The sequence below is a fragment of the Schistocerca piceifrons genome, chromosome 2 (genome assembly GCF_021461385.2).
Source record: "Schistocerca piceifrons isolate TAMUIC-IGC-003096 chromosome 2, iqSchPice1.1, whole genome shotgun sequence".
NCBI classification, from domain to species: Eukaryota; Metazoa; Arthropoda; class Insecta; order Orthoptera; family Acrididae; genus Schistocerca; species Schistocerca piceifrons.
In genome coordinates this window covers 364,595,203-364,612,767 of record NC_060139.1, presented here as the reverse complement: position 1 = coordinate 364,612,767, position 17,565 = coordinate 364,595,203, and the positions used below count along the sequence as shown (strand labels likewise).

Below are 17,565 nucleotides of genomic sequence, written 5' to 3'. Positions count from 1 at the left end.
ACCACTACAATCTCCCGCATGCCTACCGGTTGCACACAGCTGTGACTCCTGCAATGTTGAAAAGTGCGGACACTCTCATTCGAGGTGATCGACGCATCACAATCAAACACGTCGGTGCACAACTGTACGCCACTGTTGGTAGTTCTGACCCACTCGTCCACCAATGTGGGGTACCAATGGTGTGTGTCCGTTGGGTTTCTTACCGCCTAACAGAAACTCAGAAGCGCAATGAAGGAGCGCGTGCACAGATAGAGAAATTTTTTTGTAGAACATCGTCACAGGCGATGGAACATGGTTCCATCTCTTCGAAACGGAAACACAAAAAAAAATGTTCAAATGTGTGTGAAATCTTATGGGACTTAGCTGCTAAGGTCATCAGTCCCTAAGCTTACACACTACTTAACCTAAGGACAAACACACACATCCATGCCCGAGGGAGGACTCGAACCTCCGCCAGGACCAGCCGCACAGTCCATGACTGCAGCGCCCTAGACCGCTCGGCTAATCCCGCGCGGCACGGAAACACAACGGCAATCCATGGCGTGGCGCCATACCACCCCCAGGAAAAAGTTCAAAGCCGCTCCGTCAGCAAGTAAAGTAATGGCAACGGTTTTCTGGGGCTTTGAAGGTTTTTTTTATGTCCATCCTCATGGTGCAACGATCAGCTCTGAAGAGTATTGTGCTATCCTCACGAAATCAAAAAACTATTTAAGTGTGTTCGTCGACACAAAAATGGAAAACGAACTTTTCCTTCTCCACGACAGCGCAAAGCCTCATACAAGTCTACGCACACTGGAGGAGCTCAAAAAACTTCACTAGACAGCTCATCCTCATCCACCCTACAGCAGTGATGTCGCACCTTCCGACTTCCGTCTGTTCGGCACAATGAAGAATGTGTTCCGCGGGAAGCAGTACGAGGATTATGGTGTGTGTGTGTGTGTGTGTGGGGGGGGGGGGGGGGGGGCGGGTTATTGATGCAGCAAGACGTTCGGTCCGACGTCGAGTAGAGTAGTACCATAGGGCATACAGGCCGTCCAAGCTAGCAGGCGTATGGCTGTCTCAATGAATGGAGATTATGTTGAAAAATAGCTTTTGTAGCCAAAACAGTGGGGATTGATATGGTGTACGGGAATCCTGAATAAAACCAACCTGCTTTCAGAAAGAAATTTGTTGCATTAGTTATTGAACGCCCCTCGCAGGTTGCAGAGACGAAGATCCAGTCGCAGAACAGACTAGCGGAGGAGTTGCATCGAGCCACTCTTCGGACGACGGCAACTTAAATATGAACAACATCGACGACAATCGCTAAGTGATCACTGAAATAGCAGAGTGCGACGTGGCACACGAGGCTCGAGCGCAGCTCACCTCTATGATCTGCTGCAGGTCCCTGACGTAGACTGCCTCGGTGTCGATGATCTCCATGACGACGCGGTCCATGTAGGAGATGTGGGGGTCGCAGTAGCGCGGCCGCTGACTGTGCGGGGGCGGCCACGGCGACGACACGTGGGCGGCGCGTGGGGGCGGCGGGCTGCACACGCCGCTGTCCCCGGAGCCTGCCAACAGGTGCCCGGTGTTGACGATGTGCGCGTTTGACGTAAACATCACATAAATAACAGATACAGGTAGAGACTGCACGGCGCTGTTACGCGCAATCTGAAATTTTCCACATCATCGTTAAGATACTGGAACACATCAGTGTACACAAAGTGATCAAGAGGATTATACGAATGCATGGTGTCTATTCTTTCGGAGAGAGCAGAGACAGCGCTTTCAAAAAACTGAGTCGCCTCGATGGGCAATGAATCCACAACTTCCAGTGAGGGCCGTTAAACCTCCTGCGAGAATCTTAATTAGCGAGCGTGGAGGACATGCACGGGGACTGCGACAGATGGCGCTATATGGGAGTCTGAGTCGGCCGGGTAGCGTGTCGAGATAGTCTACGCATTTGCGATAAAAACTTTGCCTGGGTGGAGCAGTGGTTTAGTCCACTGCCTAGTAAGCAGGAGATCCCGAGTTCGAGTCCCGGACCACCACACATTTTTACTTGTCGCCGCTGATTCTCCACAAAGTCCTGATTCAGCTAATACCATTAGTTCCTTCCCTTCCTTTTCCTTTCCTTTCCTTTCTTGTCCCTCTCCCTTCAGTTTACACAACAAGATCAACAGGAATTTAGCATGTCGTTTCAACAACGATGTAACATATATTCAGTAATAAGATGTGGTCTTAAAACAATGTCATCATGTTACTGCAACCGACACATTTAACTGTAAGGGGAAAAGGACGGCATTAGAAGTTTTAGTGGTCTTGACAACGCCCACACACCCACAGTGCCTCGCATCCGACAGTAGCGTAACGACGCTGTCTGCTCAGAGGAACAGAACGGGTGGTGACTGCAGCGCCCCTCCTTCGTAATAAATTGGTAGGACTGTATCAGAGGTGAAGGCAGCAAAGAACTCACCGCCTGGAACAGGAACACTTTGGAGCAGAGCCGTAGCTAACCAGCTGCCTACTGAGCACGGAAGGCGAAGCTGTCAGAGGACCACACAGTGCCGTGCCTTCAGGCAGATAACGGATGACTGGCGTGACACGTCTGCCGGGGATTAGCAAGAGAAAGGTTGTCTTTCAGCAATACGCGATTCCCCCTGCACGTGTGGAAAGAGGCGCAACTCTGAGCTCAATTTCGGCAGACAATACTTGACTGCAGAAATGCTCTCCACGCAATCAGTGGGCGCAACGCAGGCATTCGACCTCAAATTTTATCGTTGTAAGGTTCTTTGCACAGACTGAATAAGTAATGGAGGTAAATTTTTATTGATGACTGCCCGTTGTGAAGAAATAATGGGACTGAATATGATTAATCTACCAGACGACCACGAGTCAGTTCTGACGCGCCGTTTACCTTAAAGATAACAGTTAATTGAAACATGTTCATAATTTAAGCTAGTACAATTGTTGGATGTGAGGTCCGCCAGTTACGGAAAACACAGTTTTTTCTCAGTACCCAAACATGTTTCGGCACCACTGTGCCATCACCAGTGGGTTTTCGTTTTTATTTATTCTGTAATGTGAACATTTTTGTTAAATGATTATAAAATTATGTGGATGTTTAGTTCAAACAATAGATCGTTTCTTTTTGTAAATACCTTGACATTTGGTGTGCATGAATTTTCCGGATCACATGTGTGTTAATTACTACAAATAGCTTGTCATCTGCACCAAACGATGTTGATGAGAAAGTTTTTTGCTCGGAGTTAACCTATCTTCTAGAATGTAATTTTGTTTGTCGCGATGTTTTCGCGCCTAAATTCGTTTTTACTTTCGTTTTCGTGTGCCAATCACTTTCATTCTCCGCATCATGGTGAGGTGCTGCGATGCACACGTAACTACAAGTATTTTCCACAAATAACGTAGTAAAACACTTTTCACTTCACCAAAGCACAGTGTGATTGTGGTTTGTTGTGTGTCCCAGCCCAGTCAGTGTTCATTTGTCCACCAGAGAGTTCGGCGCCAAATCTGAATTTTGTTTGCATTTGATCTTTGTTTGTGTCTGTGTGTGTGTGTGTGTGTGTGTGTGTGTGTGTGTGTGTGTGTGTGTGAGTGAATATATCATCCAATTTTTCTGAAACTGTAATCATTTGTGATGACTGGGTGTTATGTGATGTCCTTAGGTTAGTTAGGTTTAAGTAGTTCTAAGTTCTAGGGGACTGATGACCATAAATGTTAAGTGCCATAATGCTCAGAGCCATTTGAACCATTTTTTTGTAATCATTTGTTCGTCTGTACATATACACCACATCTACCGATCACCGTCCCACTCGGATTAATTCCTTCGTGGTGCGTCTTTTTTTTTTGTCTTAGTGTGTATGCATTATTCATATAGTTCATATATTATAAATTTTTGTGTAAAGAGTATTATTTCACCTCTGCAGATGATTAAAAGCTTTCTCAATTTAATACCTATAAATGCTACCGTAGAAAATGAAGGGAAACTTATATCATCACAGAGGACCGGTTTCCTCAATAATGAGTAACACTGGATTATTTAAGTTGCATTTTAATAATGTTTATTAATCATTGTACTCCGTCAAAGAAAATCGCCTAAGCACTTTAACAAAGGTAGGTATAGAAAATGGTTCAAATGCCTCTGAGCACTATGGGACTTAACATCTGAGGTCATCAGTCCCCTAGAACTACTTAAACCTAACTGACCTAAGGACATCACACACATCCATGCCCGAGGCAGGATTCGAACCTGCGACCGTAGGGGTCGCGCGGTTCCAGACTGAAGCGCCTAGAACCTCTCGGCCACAGCGGCCGGCCGGTAGGTGTAGAGAAATAAGTAATACGCAATAGAAGGGAATTGTGAAGTTCTGCTGGAACTGGTCTTCAAAAAGTATTTACAACTTCTATCGCACAAACAACTGGTAAAACAGAAGCAGCGAGGTCGGTGATGGAGAGCTATGCCAAAAGCAGTTAAGTAATATCCATAAACGGCTTAAACATTAATTAGGAAACTTGGTTTTATTGTGTGACCGATCACATTAACTTTTTATACGTAGTAGCGTTTCACACTATTACGCTACATCATCTGAGGAAACCAATTATAATTAGTACGTCATAAACATTGCGAAAATTCGTAGTATGTTTGTGTGTTTCAGTTGATATCTAAATTAGCTTTCAAGGGTAAACTGATTTTGTTAGAGGGGTCGATATCTAACACAATTTACCGAAGCTCAGAAAAGTTACTAGAAAGTAGAGAGGAATTTTAGGGTATGACGTCCGTCGACGACGAAATCATTACAGGTGAAACACGACCAATAAAACAAGCAGTATATGCTAAACTCTTAGGTATTTATATTGATAATAATCTGATGTGGATGTCACGTGTTACAGAATACAACGTTTGAGTTCTGCAACATTTGCGTTATCGATAATATCAATATTTTAGGATGAAAATATCGAGAGGTTGACAATGTCATTAGCGATGGAGTATTGTTACGGAAATGCTCTGCTAAATTAAATGTGAATTCCTGAATGGATAAAGACGTGCTTTCGAAAAACACCATTCAGAAAGTTTAGCATCAGGTGCGAATGACGGCAGAACGATTCTAGTGCCACCAATATACCTCTTGCATACGGACCGAGCAGACAAGATGAGAGAAACGATGGCTCGTACGGAAGCATATAGACAGTCATTTTTCTGTCGCTCCAGTTATTGCTGGAACAGTAAAGAGATAAGTACAGTGGTACGATGTTCCCTCCGCCATGCCCCTTATGGTGGCATGCGGAGTATGTATGTACATGTTAACTGGACAAGGATGGATCAAGAAAATGACCCTCAGGTTTTACGGCGAAACCTGTGCGGTATTTGCTTCTCGATTTTGAGTAACTCATAGAAGCCCTAAATCTGTACGGCTGAATAACGCCTGGAACGCTGTTCCTTCTTAATGCTAGTCCAGAGACGTTAACTACTTCGGCAACTCTCTCGGTAAAATGAGTAGACCGAAGTGTTTTACGGGTCACTACAGGTTCCACTTTCATAGCTACTCAACGAGAAGCATCGCTTATATTCGGCTTGCATCCTTGGATGCGTGACCAAGGAAGGACGAGCAGTTAATTAAACAAGGGCTTCGGCGATGAATAACTCACACTCTGTTTTACCGGAGACGATCACCTTGGAGGTGCTATTAGAGTAGCTGACTGTTCGTCCTTCGACGTATTCATGTTAGGCGCACTGGAGGAAGACTAATGGGTCAGTGGTCCCGAAACTCGTGGGAACCGGTAGGTAGACGCAGTACATGGTACACCTGAGGAGTACAGGTACAGATAAAGTATGTCTGGGGAAAAGCAGTGAGGACTAAGGTATCACGAATACTATTAAACAGAAGCACCTACGCAGTTTTCGATTGTATCCGTACGAAATGGAAATTACAGCTTACAACAATTTAACAGTCACAGACGAATGGGGAAAAAGAAAGAAAGTCAAGAATTTCAAATGATAAGCTGCCACTCAGATTGGTGTTTGTTGGACGAAAATATCCTTTAATTTAGTTCTCACCACCATTAAGCATTTTCGTCTGTGTAGCCATTTTCAAGTGAGTGTGGTATTATCTATCAAATCTGAATTACAATCTAAACGTTTGTCCAATCATACACTCCTAAAATGTATCGGGTTGCTTGGACTTCAGCCGGCCAGTGTGGCCGAGCGGTTCTAGGCGCTACAGTTTGAAACCGCGCGACCGCTACGGTCGCAGGTTCGAATCCTGCCTCGAGCATGGATGTGTGTGATGTGCTTAGGTTAGTTAGGTTTAAGTAGTTCTAAGTTCTAGGGGAGTGATGACCTCAGATGTCAAGTCCCATAGTGCTCAAAGCAATTTGAACCATTTTTTTGCTTCGACTTAAAAAATTAAAATCATGGTTCTGTGTGTTTCCTGAACGACACTGAAGTAAGATATCACTCAGGAGTGCGAGAATGTACTGGTTAAGACAACAGGACGAGAAACGACCACCATATTAGCAGTGCGTCCTTAGGTGAGTTGCAGATCAGTAAATGGCCACAAATAGTATGCCGCTACGACTAAAAGTGTGGATTCTGTGTAATATCTTTTGTCATCTTGTGGTGGCACTGTGTTATAAGAGATCCGTCGTCTCGGTATCTGGTAAAGTCTGCAAAAGTACGGAAGTGCGTCGCGAGAAGTGGAAGAAGGCTGCAGAAAGGTAATAACGAGAGGGATGGCACGAGGAACAGAAATAGCCGAAAAGGGCGGAAGTTATTTATATGAAACGAAGCTTTTCCTACCGTCATTTATTTTTCCGGGCGAATATTTGCTCAACGTTGAGCTAGTAGCTGCTTCTGAGGCTTAATAAACTTCCTGACAAAAAATGGCTCAAATGGCTCTGAGCACTATGGGACTTAACTTCCGAGATCATCAGTCCCCTAGAACTTAGAACTACTTAAACCTAACTAACCTAAGGACATCACACACATCCATGCCCGAGGCAGGATTCGAACCTGCGACCGTAGCGGTCACGCGGTTCCAGACTGTAGCGCCTAGAACCGCACGGCCACCTCGGCCGGCAAACTTCCTGACACCGCAACGTTGTTTTAATGTAAGGGACACCACGTCTTGCACACAACAATTTTGCGAAGTGGATGAATCCTAACTGTGTGTGTGTGTGTGTGTGTGTGTGTGTGTGTGTGTATGTGTATGTGTGTGTGTGATACAGTGAGAGGGAAACAGTAAGGCGGTCGTTAATGATAAGCGCGGATTACATTCGGTCTGGCGTACCTCCCAGTTTGTGGCAATAGAGCGTTCTAAGTGCTTCTCTGGCTTAACCTAAACGCTTTCTGAGAGTGCCGTAAATCACCGATCACGAGAAATGAGTGCAAGTTACGTCGTGCAGATATCCTCAAGTGCAGAGTTCCTGGAAAGGCCGAAGGTAAAAGATAAGACGTGGTCACATCAAACAAGAGTCACGTGTGATCTGCATATGGACTGAAAGATACGTCACGAAATGTAATCGCGTGCACTGCCGGCAGAAGCAGTGAACAGGGATAGCTGGGAGAGAAGAGGAAGCACTAAATGAGTTCCAACGAGCTCGTGAAAATATGCCAGCAGAAGTACGGCACATTTCTATGTCTTTTACAGTATACGTTGAAAGAGAAGTAAGAAGAACTGTCGATGAAAACGGAAGAGAGAAATTTAACACTGATCTTTTATGAATTACAAAAAAAATCTATTCCACATACAGATGTATGCCACTTGTTGGTGAAAGACATGCTGGTCCTAGACCTTAGATTCTTAATCTGGATTTAGTCTCTGTAATACCAGAAAATATGTACGTCTGAAAATGAAAGTGAAAGTCGGCTAAAATAATTACTGACAAAGAGAGGAATGTGCATGCAGACAACAAACGAAGATGCAACCTCTGACGACGTTTGATCCTTTAAAACGTATCACGTATAGCACAATAATAAACATTTTCAATAGATGCATAGGCGGATTTAAAATACCTCGTGTAGTTTGGTGAAAAATTAAGCCAAAAGGTCGATAGAAAAATTTCAACGGTTTTTGATCATATTTGAGATTCGCTGCCACGTGCTTCCTTTTTACGTATAAACCGGCTCACGCAGTGGATTGCGGGGAAGGATCAACTATGAAACACGAAATCTGAACTCCAATGCAGCTTGGATTTTCTTACATACGCAACGCCTTGCCAGAGGTAAAGTTGAACTGAGACTCACTCGATCGGGTGGAGATCAAAGAACGAACCTTCGAAAGAACGCTAGCCAAAATTTTTAAGTGTAAGTATACAAATTTCATATGATAAACATCAAAGGTGAGAGAAGGTTTCATTAGTGAACACTGGCTTTTTGCGCGTTTTTATAATTTTTGCGTACTGTTCACATAATGACTCTACACGGCCGCCTGGCAGGATTATTTGTTTAACAAAGCCGAAGACAAAACAGCTACGTTTGTCGCCGTCGAAACTAAACTACACAGTGCTTTGTTTTTGGAACTTTAAAAGATCTCCCCTCATCCCCGATTTGTGAATATGAGAGCACAGAGATACAAAATGAAGAAGACGGGGGTCATTTTCAGACACTTGAAAGAAAAAGCACCAGCTGCGCCGTTCCGCAGTCCATAAATACCGAAGCATTTCCGCTTTGCAAACCGGCAATGACCTGTCGCACTATATCACATGTATATGTATTTTAGCAAGGACCACGGCCAACCCATAAAACATCAAAAACATGCAGTAACCTACATAAAGAAACTTCCCTTTTTAAGAATGTTCCTGATTCGTTCTACCGAAAAATGTGCTCCGTAACAGTTTATCATCAGCGGCTTAATTGGTAGACATGAGGTGAGCCAGTTTTGCGTCGGATTCTTTGACGCAGGCCGGGAACTTGAAGCCATACCGGATTGCTGGCGGGGCTATAAACGCTACACCTAAACAAGCAAATCAGGACTACAGCTCTGCGCACATAAAAGTATATGTATCAATAACTCTAACAATATGAGTTAATTAATATTTGGATAATGCTGTATTGGGTAAAAGGAGGGCTGTCTGAACTGAGTAAAAGGAGGGCTATGCTGTTTGACCTTCGATGGGCGTGGAAACTAAATGGAGTGTTAATATGAGAAAGGATTTACGCACAGATAATGCATACATGTATTGACCGTTTTGTCTGTTACTTGTTTGTTAAACCATCTCGAAGAAGGAAGGAGGGAAACTTACAAACATCTCGTCGACGACGAGGTTGTTGGAGACGGAAGGAAATCAGCCGAGATCTTCTCAAAGAACCACATCATCATTTACCATAAGGGATCTGGATTGCCGACGAAAACGCAACTGTGGATGGCCGGAGGGAGATTCGAACCACCGACCTCCCGAATGCAAGTCCAGTGTCTTACACTGTACTACTTTAAGAATTCGGGAATATCGTCACGGTACCACGGAGTACTCATTAGGGATTTTGTCGTCAGGTATAAGTCTCTAACAACACAACGCCCGATTCCATGCATCAACTTCTACTCAATTACTTCTTAAGCGCTTCAATTAAGGGGTTATGGATCACCATTCATATAATACGGATTTGGCACGACCAGTTACTAGTTTCCTTTCTCGAATATGAAGAAATAGGTGCGTGGCCAACATACCAAACTCAAAAGAAAACCTGTAATGGAGCGTAGTGATGCGGCTCATCCGTCATTCTGCAAGTCTTCCACCAGAGGCGATAGAGAAGTTACTAACGACAAATATCTGAATAGCTTTAGTATTTAGTTTGAAATTTAGTTAGCACATGCACGCGTATGTAGGATCTGTAAATACAGACCAACTCTTTCCGATATTCATACTTGCTTCAGTTTCCAGCCCTACTGAAAATTGAAAAACATAACCTTCATGTAAAGAGAAATACACGCAAATTACGACAATCACTTCTTTTCTTCGCGTTGAAACTAGCTAATAATAATACGCTTGGACACTAACAGTAATTTGGGAATGTATATATTTTTTTAGCAGTTGGGTGCGTCATCCCATGTTCGTATATTACCACTTATATTTTCATACACACTTGAGGCGAAGAAGGAGGCTGAAGATGTTTCAGAATAAACGAAGTGAAAATTGTGTGGCAAAGTTCAAAAACCTTTTATTCTGTCACGTATGAGACCGACCTCTGAATTAGTATAATAATATTACCGGAAACTTCATGACGGCAAATCACACACAGAAAAGAATCCATACCTATTCGTTCAGCTGCAGATGGAACCGGATCAGCACCACCGAATTTTTTCGTTGTCACGAGGCCTACACCTTTAACTGATTTTCAATGAAACTACCATTATGATGGCTTCTGAGAATGCGAAGGATCACCCACCTGACAGAATTACTTCGCAAGGGAAAACTGATCTCTTATACCAACGTTTTGCACATCACAATGGCGCAATACTAATACTTGTAACAATTTGGCCCGTACCTAAACCAAATCAAATCGTATTAAAAAATGGGACGGCAAACTATATGTAAATCGTCTAAAATTCAACATGTATCCCTCCTGCTCGACGGGAAACGATTCTCCTTATAGTCTGAAAATCGATTTTCTTAAAAGATAAGGAGAACTGGGGCTTTCATAGTAGTATTTTTAAAAACTTTCCCTATTTCGACTGTGCTCTAATACACACGCCAACCAGGGTAATAATAGTTACTTTGGCAGCCAAGGTTCAGCCTGGCCAGGAACCGCTCTCGTCGTTCCTTTATTTGGTATTTGTTTTCAGAAAGATAACCGTGGGAAGACGTGCTTGGACCAATGACAATTACTAACTGCGACTATTTATCACTAACTTCGATAAGCACACGCAGGCTGTTACCCTGGAGAGGCACGACGTGAGATGCAGCACGTAGCTCACTGGCTTCTCATACAGCATGGCAGTTGCTGTCATGAAAGGGTTGCGCAAGTACGCAGCACGGTACTTAGATCCATTGGGTTGTTGAGAATGGTTCAAATGGCTCTAAGCACTATGGGACTTAACATCTGACGTCATCAGTCCCCTAGACTTAGAATTACTTAAACCTAAAAAACCTAAGGACGTCACACACATCCATGACCGAGAAAGGATTCGAACCTGCGACTGTAGCAGCAGCGTGGTTCCAGACTGAAGCGCCTAGAACCACTCGATCACAGCCCGTTGGGTTTGGTCTACATATGATGTGAGGGTGTTATATCCTACACAGACCCATATCTGGGTAGCTGTAGCAATCTGTTTTTTGGGTAGGATATATTCTAGAAACAATGTTTTTTTTTTTACCATCACACTACTACGAGAATGCATCTGAATTGCGTTCACGTCGAGTGTAAGGAGCTATCATTGCAGTATCAGACACTGTCGGAGACAACGAAGTGACGGCAGAAACGTTTTATCTCTTATACTCGGGAGTCCGTACAACACGACGCTGCTAGTCATAACTCCAGCAAACAAGGCTCGACTTAAAGACTATGCTTCCTCTGTGTTTGCTTTGAGTACTGCGTAGATAATGGTCGCCAGAGACGTCATTCGCTAATAATAATGCTTCTGTTGAAAACTCAAAACACGACTGACCTACTCCTCGGCAACCAGACTTGAAAGAAGACAGCGAATCAATGATATCGTTTGCTGACTCTCAATATCTGCGTCCAGAGGAAGCATAAATTTCATATTCTACAACGGATCAATATGTTGGGGTGAAGGACGCAGGAAACTGCGCCCAGAACACTGCGCGACAGTTTGATGTCAATTAAAAGTTATTTGCTACGGAAATCCATATTTCAAGATATCAAATGGACTGAGCGTATTTTGGGATTTCTTATCAACCTCTCAGGAACTAATTAGACGGAAGGCGAATAAAAAGTGGTTCCAGCTTGAAAGGACCTCTTGAAACAACACAGTTCTAGAACAAAAAACTTACGAAAAGTTACTCTCAAGTCAACAGAGCCGCCTTAAGTTTAAGGAGCAATTGGACGGCTGTATAGAGAACGTTGCAGTCGCGCTGATGACCTCGACGTTGAGCGCCCATAAGCCCCAACGATGCAGTCAGTACGTCACTTCAGTGCGCCTTAATTACGGCCTTCGAATCAGAATCTGCAACTTCTCCAAGTAGCTGCCCACTTGTTCTCGCGAGTTTCAGCAGCCTTGTTTACCTTTGTGCCACTAAGGTCAAGCCCTTGCTTGCACTAGGGATTGAACACTGGTCGTCCGCGTGACAGACATGGTGAGTACTGGACTAAAGTAAGGTCAGGTAAGATAGGAATTACGTTATCAGATTAGAGTTTAACGTCCCGTCGACGAGAACGTCGTTACGGACTGGGTACAAGCTCGTGTTGTGGTCGGAAATCGGTGATGCCCTTTTCGAAGGAACCATCCCGGCATTCATCTTATATAATTTAAGGTAGTCTTAGAAAAACTATATCTGGATGACCAGAAGGGAATTTGGGACGCCAGCCTTCCGAATACCAGTCCACTGTTCCCAAAGGAATACTCACGAATTTGTGATAACTGGATATTACGTTTCCTATCCAATGTTGTGTTTCGTTTCTAAGGACAACGTGGAAATGACTTTAAACCCCAATCTTCCTTGTGTTAACCAGTTAAGGAGGCGGAAGAGCTATCCATATGACTGGAAATAATTTTTTTTGTTATCTCTCAATGTCCAACATAACTGCGGTTTTGACGGGAGCTGTCTCCAAGGAGCAGATGGTGTCTTCCAAATATGATGCCAACCGCTTAATATATGCTAAATCCTTACTATTATTAGCTGGATCATTACCTGGTGTTGCTCGGTGACTTATTTATCTCGCTCTTATATTACATAGGAAAGGGAACGAAACTGTTTCTAGCGTTAGTTACATGTATAGTGTTTCTCTTTCCAAAAAATATGTTACATGTGCAACAGGTTTGGCTGATATTTCTACAAGCGTACCAGATTTATACTTTACATGTCCAACCTTTCTACGTGCACTCCCATCCCCAGGGTTACATGCCATCAGTAGTCACCGATCAATTTAGTGACACTATGTAAGTGACACCAACATCCCAAGCCTAAGGGGGCTATTGGTGTCTTATCTCATTAACTTATTTCTCACATATATACTAAGATTGTTTGACGTTGCTCCAAATGTTCTAGCGTTAACATGAAAAACACACACACACATTTACATGGTTGTTCAATGAGTAATGTAACAAAGAGTTCTCACGGATGTCTAAACGCTCCATGCAAATTAAATTTCATGTCTAAACAGAAGAGATGATCAAAGTGTTCAAACACCACCGGTATGTGCTGATAGAAGTGCGCTGTGGCCGAGTGGTTCTAGGCGCTTCAGTCTGGAACCAGGCGACCGCTACGGTCGCAGGATCGAATCCTGCCTCGGGCATGGATGTGTGTGATGTCCTTAGGTTAGTTAGGTTTAAGTAGTTCTACGTTCTAGGGGAGTGATAACCTCAGATGTGAAGTCGCATAGTGCTCAGAACCATTTGAACCATTTTGATAGAAGTGCCGTTGCGCCTCGAAACACGGTTTCAAGACGGAGGCGTTGATGGACATACGATCGGTGAAAGAAATGTGGAGTGTTTTGCTTTTAACGAAAACAGCAAATCATGAAATTTTACGAAGCGAGTGTAATGCCACGAAATCAAGACTGATTTTAATGTCAGGAATTTAATTAAGGCAGGACAGATGTGTGAAAGGAAGCCACACCACGTTCACCTCAGGTGACAACGTATATCGTGTCGAGAGGGTTGAATCATGGGAATCGTTGCATTAATGTGAGGTAAACTGCTCACCCCAACATCGCCATTGGCAATGTGACAGATACCATGCGCAACACTCCGACGAGAACAAAGCCAAGTGAATTAGCCTGTTTCTCCAGCACTTAATGCGGTGTCGGGTGGAGAGAGCACCGAATCGTCACAGAAGACGAAACGTGGTTGCATCATACGACACCTGCCACGAAGAAGGCATCAGTGTCATAGAGATATCCCTCTCCGCATCCCCATATAAGTTCATAACAACAATGGCCACACTCTTTTGGGACACGTAGGGTGTGCTGCTGGTTTGTTTCGTCATCCAGGGAGAGACCGTAAATGTTGGACGTTATTGTGCCACGCTGGAACTGTTGGAGAAGGCGATTCAGATGAAAAGCCGGGGTTGCTTTCGAAAGGTATCGTGTTGCTGCACTACAACGCCGGGCCGCGTGAATTGATCCGGTGTTTCGCATGGACTGTATTCGAACACAGACCTTACAGCCCACACCAAGCGATTTTCATCATTTCAGACCTTTAAATAAGCTTCCAGCCGATCGCCACTTCAGAACCGGCGTCGACATGCAGGAAGCTGCTGTTAAGTGGCTTGCACCTGGATCATGATTTAGTTTTCGCTAGTTTCGACAGCACTGTTTATCGATGGAACTTAGACTACCACTGTTAACTATGTGAAAATGTGGTATTGTAATACACTGTCCAGTCACGTCAATGGGACCACCTGTCGAAGTCTGAAGAACCACCTTTTGAGCGCGGATCGCTGCGTGACTTACAGGAAGGGTGTCAATGAGGTTCTGGAAGGTAGAGACCGGCATGTGGAGCCATGCCGACTCCAGCATCGTGGCCAGCTGCGCTACGTTTCTCGGTTGAGGATCCACAACGCGAACAGCACTATCGAGATGGTCTCCCAGATTCTCGATTGGGTTCCAGTTCGGGGAGTACGTACGATAAACTCTCTTGGTACTCTTCAAGACACGCGAGTACACTGCGAGCTACGTGACACATTACATTGCCCTGCTGGTGTGGCGGCAGGAAGGGCATCCGGCCACCCCTTGAAATTAACCTTGCCAGATCTGTTGTAACAAGGCCGACTCTGCGAAAACTGTGGGCAGCAGCAGCAGCAGCAGCAATAACAACATGGTCCTGCTGGTAGATGCTATCGTGGCCAGGAAAAACGAACTGCCTGCAGTGGTGTACACAGTCCCCAAGGATAGATGCATACGTGTGTTGTTCCACTGTGCCCTATACGATGAAGAGATCACCTGAGGAATGCCATGAAAACATTCCACAGACCATAACGCTCCCTCCTCTTGCTTGGACCCATGCCCAATTGTTGCAGGGTGTCTGCTTTCAGCTCTTTCTCACCTTACACGCCAACGGCCGTCTGTCCGATGGAGCATAAAACGTGATGTACCTGAAAAAGTCACCCGTCGCCACTCAGTGGACTTCCGTTCACCGTACTGGCAAGTAAACACTTTTCGTCGCCGATGAATAGCAATCATCATGGGAACACAAATCAGTCGCCTGCTGCAGAGGCCCATAGGCAGCAATGGCCGTTGAGGAGACGCCGTCGGCAGCCGCTTGCTTCATCTAGAGATCGAGACAAACAGTTGCTCAACAGTTGCACGACTATTTGCACGTACTCATCTTCGCAGCCGTCATTCACGCCTATCATCTACGGTCCGTGGAACATGACAGTTGCCTCGGCTTCAGTTTTGGATAGCGCCATTTTGCTCTGCGCGGTGTACTTTAAGTACGGCTGCGAGCGAACAGTTTACAAACTTAGCCGTTTCGGAAATTCTTCCACATTGGTCTGAAATCCAACGACCATGCCCTTTTGGACGTTCAGTTAAATCGCTCAGTTTCTCCATTATGACAGCGACTGCATTGTTCTCCGCGTCCGCCCCACACACTTCACGTACCTGCCTGCGCTAGTGCTGCCACTTGCCGTCTAAGTGTGGTTATTGCATGTTGACGTCGAACGTAGGTGGTGGTCACAGTTGCGTGACTGGACCATCTACCATTTTTTGGTCGCACTTGTGCGCTCGCCTTGCGGTTAGTGTACACTCCAGGGCCGGTGTCCGTGGCAGGTACGTTTTCTACATCCTGGAAGAGAAGGACCGGGCTTTTGCCGTTCCTCGTAAATGGGTTGTGGCTGGGGTGGACATATCTGGTTTAGAGGCTTATGACTTTCTATCATGACCGGTGCGTCCCAACACCTGTCGGAAAGAAACTTCTGAGTACTGGCAAGAAGCAGCACCTTACGAAAAGTTCGCGTTAGGCTACACTTTGTTCTGGAGGCTGGCTGGTTGGTGGAAAGGCTAAATGTTAAATAATATAGTGTAGCCTGTTTGGAGCCGGTGAATAGGTTCATATGGCTCTGAGCACTATGGGACTTAACTTCTAAGGTCATCAGTCCCCTAAACTTAGAACTAATTAAACCTAACATCACACACATCCATGCCCGAGGCAGGATTAGAACCTGCGACCGTAGCGGTCGCGCGGTTCTTGTGAATCGGAAAATCAGCCATCAACCATCAAAGGGTTGATGTGGAAAATCGTGGCCCTTGTAGGGCGTAGCTGGTGCTTGAAAGTGTTTAACTGCAGTCTGGAGTTAGCGAATCTCCTTGACCATTTACTTTCTAAATATGGAAAGACTGCAAGAATTGGAAGCACACGAGAAGTCGGTCGGTCGACCATCATGGGAACTTACGGACCAATGATACAAGTTAAATTACCGATGGATGACATTACCCCAAAAACAAAAGATGTTAGTTCCAATCCTCCTGTTCTGACAAAGGTTGTTGGGAGGTTTCCCTTTGTTATCAGACAAATGTTTGAACTCTTAGTCGCCTCCTAAACATTTCCAATTGAGGCCTTCTTCGCTGCAGTCATGGACTGTGCGGCTGGTCCCGGCGGAGGTTCGAGTCCTCCCTCGGGCATGTGTGTGTGTGTGTGTGTGTGTGTGTGTGTGTGTGTGTGTCCTTAGGATAATTTAGGTTAAGTAGTGTGTAAGTTTAGGGACTGATGACCTTATTAGTTAAGTCCCATAAGGTTACACACACATTTGAACATTTTTTGAGGCCTTCTTTGCCCACATCCATCCTTTTGGGATATTGCCTGAAAAGAACCGAGTCCCGTGAGTGAGTCGGGTCTCAAACAGTCCGCTCTACTCAATGGAAACAAAAGTCGAAAAAAAGTGCAGCAGTGTGGAAATTGATCCCGATTAGCCAATAAACGTTCCTGATTAAATTTGCAGAGCAGTACGTCGTGTGTGTGTGTGTGTGTGTGTGTGTGTGTGTGTGTCCTTAGGATAATTTAGGTTAAGTAGTGTGTAAGTTTAGGGACTGAGTGCAGTACATCGCCAAGAGTGTGTTGGTTCCAGCCGTGACTGTGATTGTGTCCGACGCCAAGGATGCCCTGAGGACCGATGAAAGGAACGTTTTAATGTGATCGAGTGCCTTGATAACTTCGTGGGCCTCTTTGATTTCGATATGTACCGGAGTCTTAGTAATTTCCTGCATCTCTTTGGTTTCATGAATAAAATTTTTCTCGCTTAGAATTTGTATTACTTTACTTATTGAACCGCGCTGGGATATCAGTAAGATGCTGGTCGACCGACCGTGACTCTGTAAGAGGTGTTAATTGTTTGAGTTGGCGGATGGAACACACTGCCCACAGTGATGTCCCCAGCAACGCCGACACAGCGGCCATTTTGGAGCCCACACGGCGTGCGCCGAATCGGATGCCAGGCTCGGAGGTTCCCACG

At 44.9% G+C, this 17,565-nt stretch overlaps 1 protein-coding gene across 1 annotated transcript in view; it reads right to left on the bottom strand.

Annotated features, from left to right (window-relative positions):
- Positions 1 to 17,565, bottom strand: part of LOC124776655 — a 402,196-nt gene that overhangs the window by 92,962 nt on the left and 291,669 nt on the right. The window contains exon 5 of the mRNA XM_047251746.1: positions 1,366 to 1,553. Coding sequence (XP_047107702.1) covers positions 1,366 to 1,553 — 188 coding nt within the window. The remainder of the gene's footprint in view (positions 1 to 1,365; positions 1,554 to 17,565) is intronic.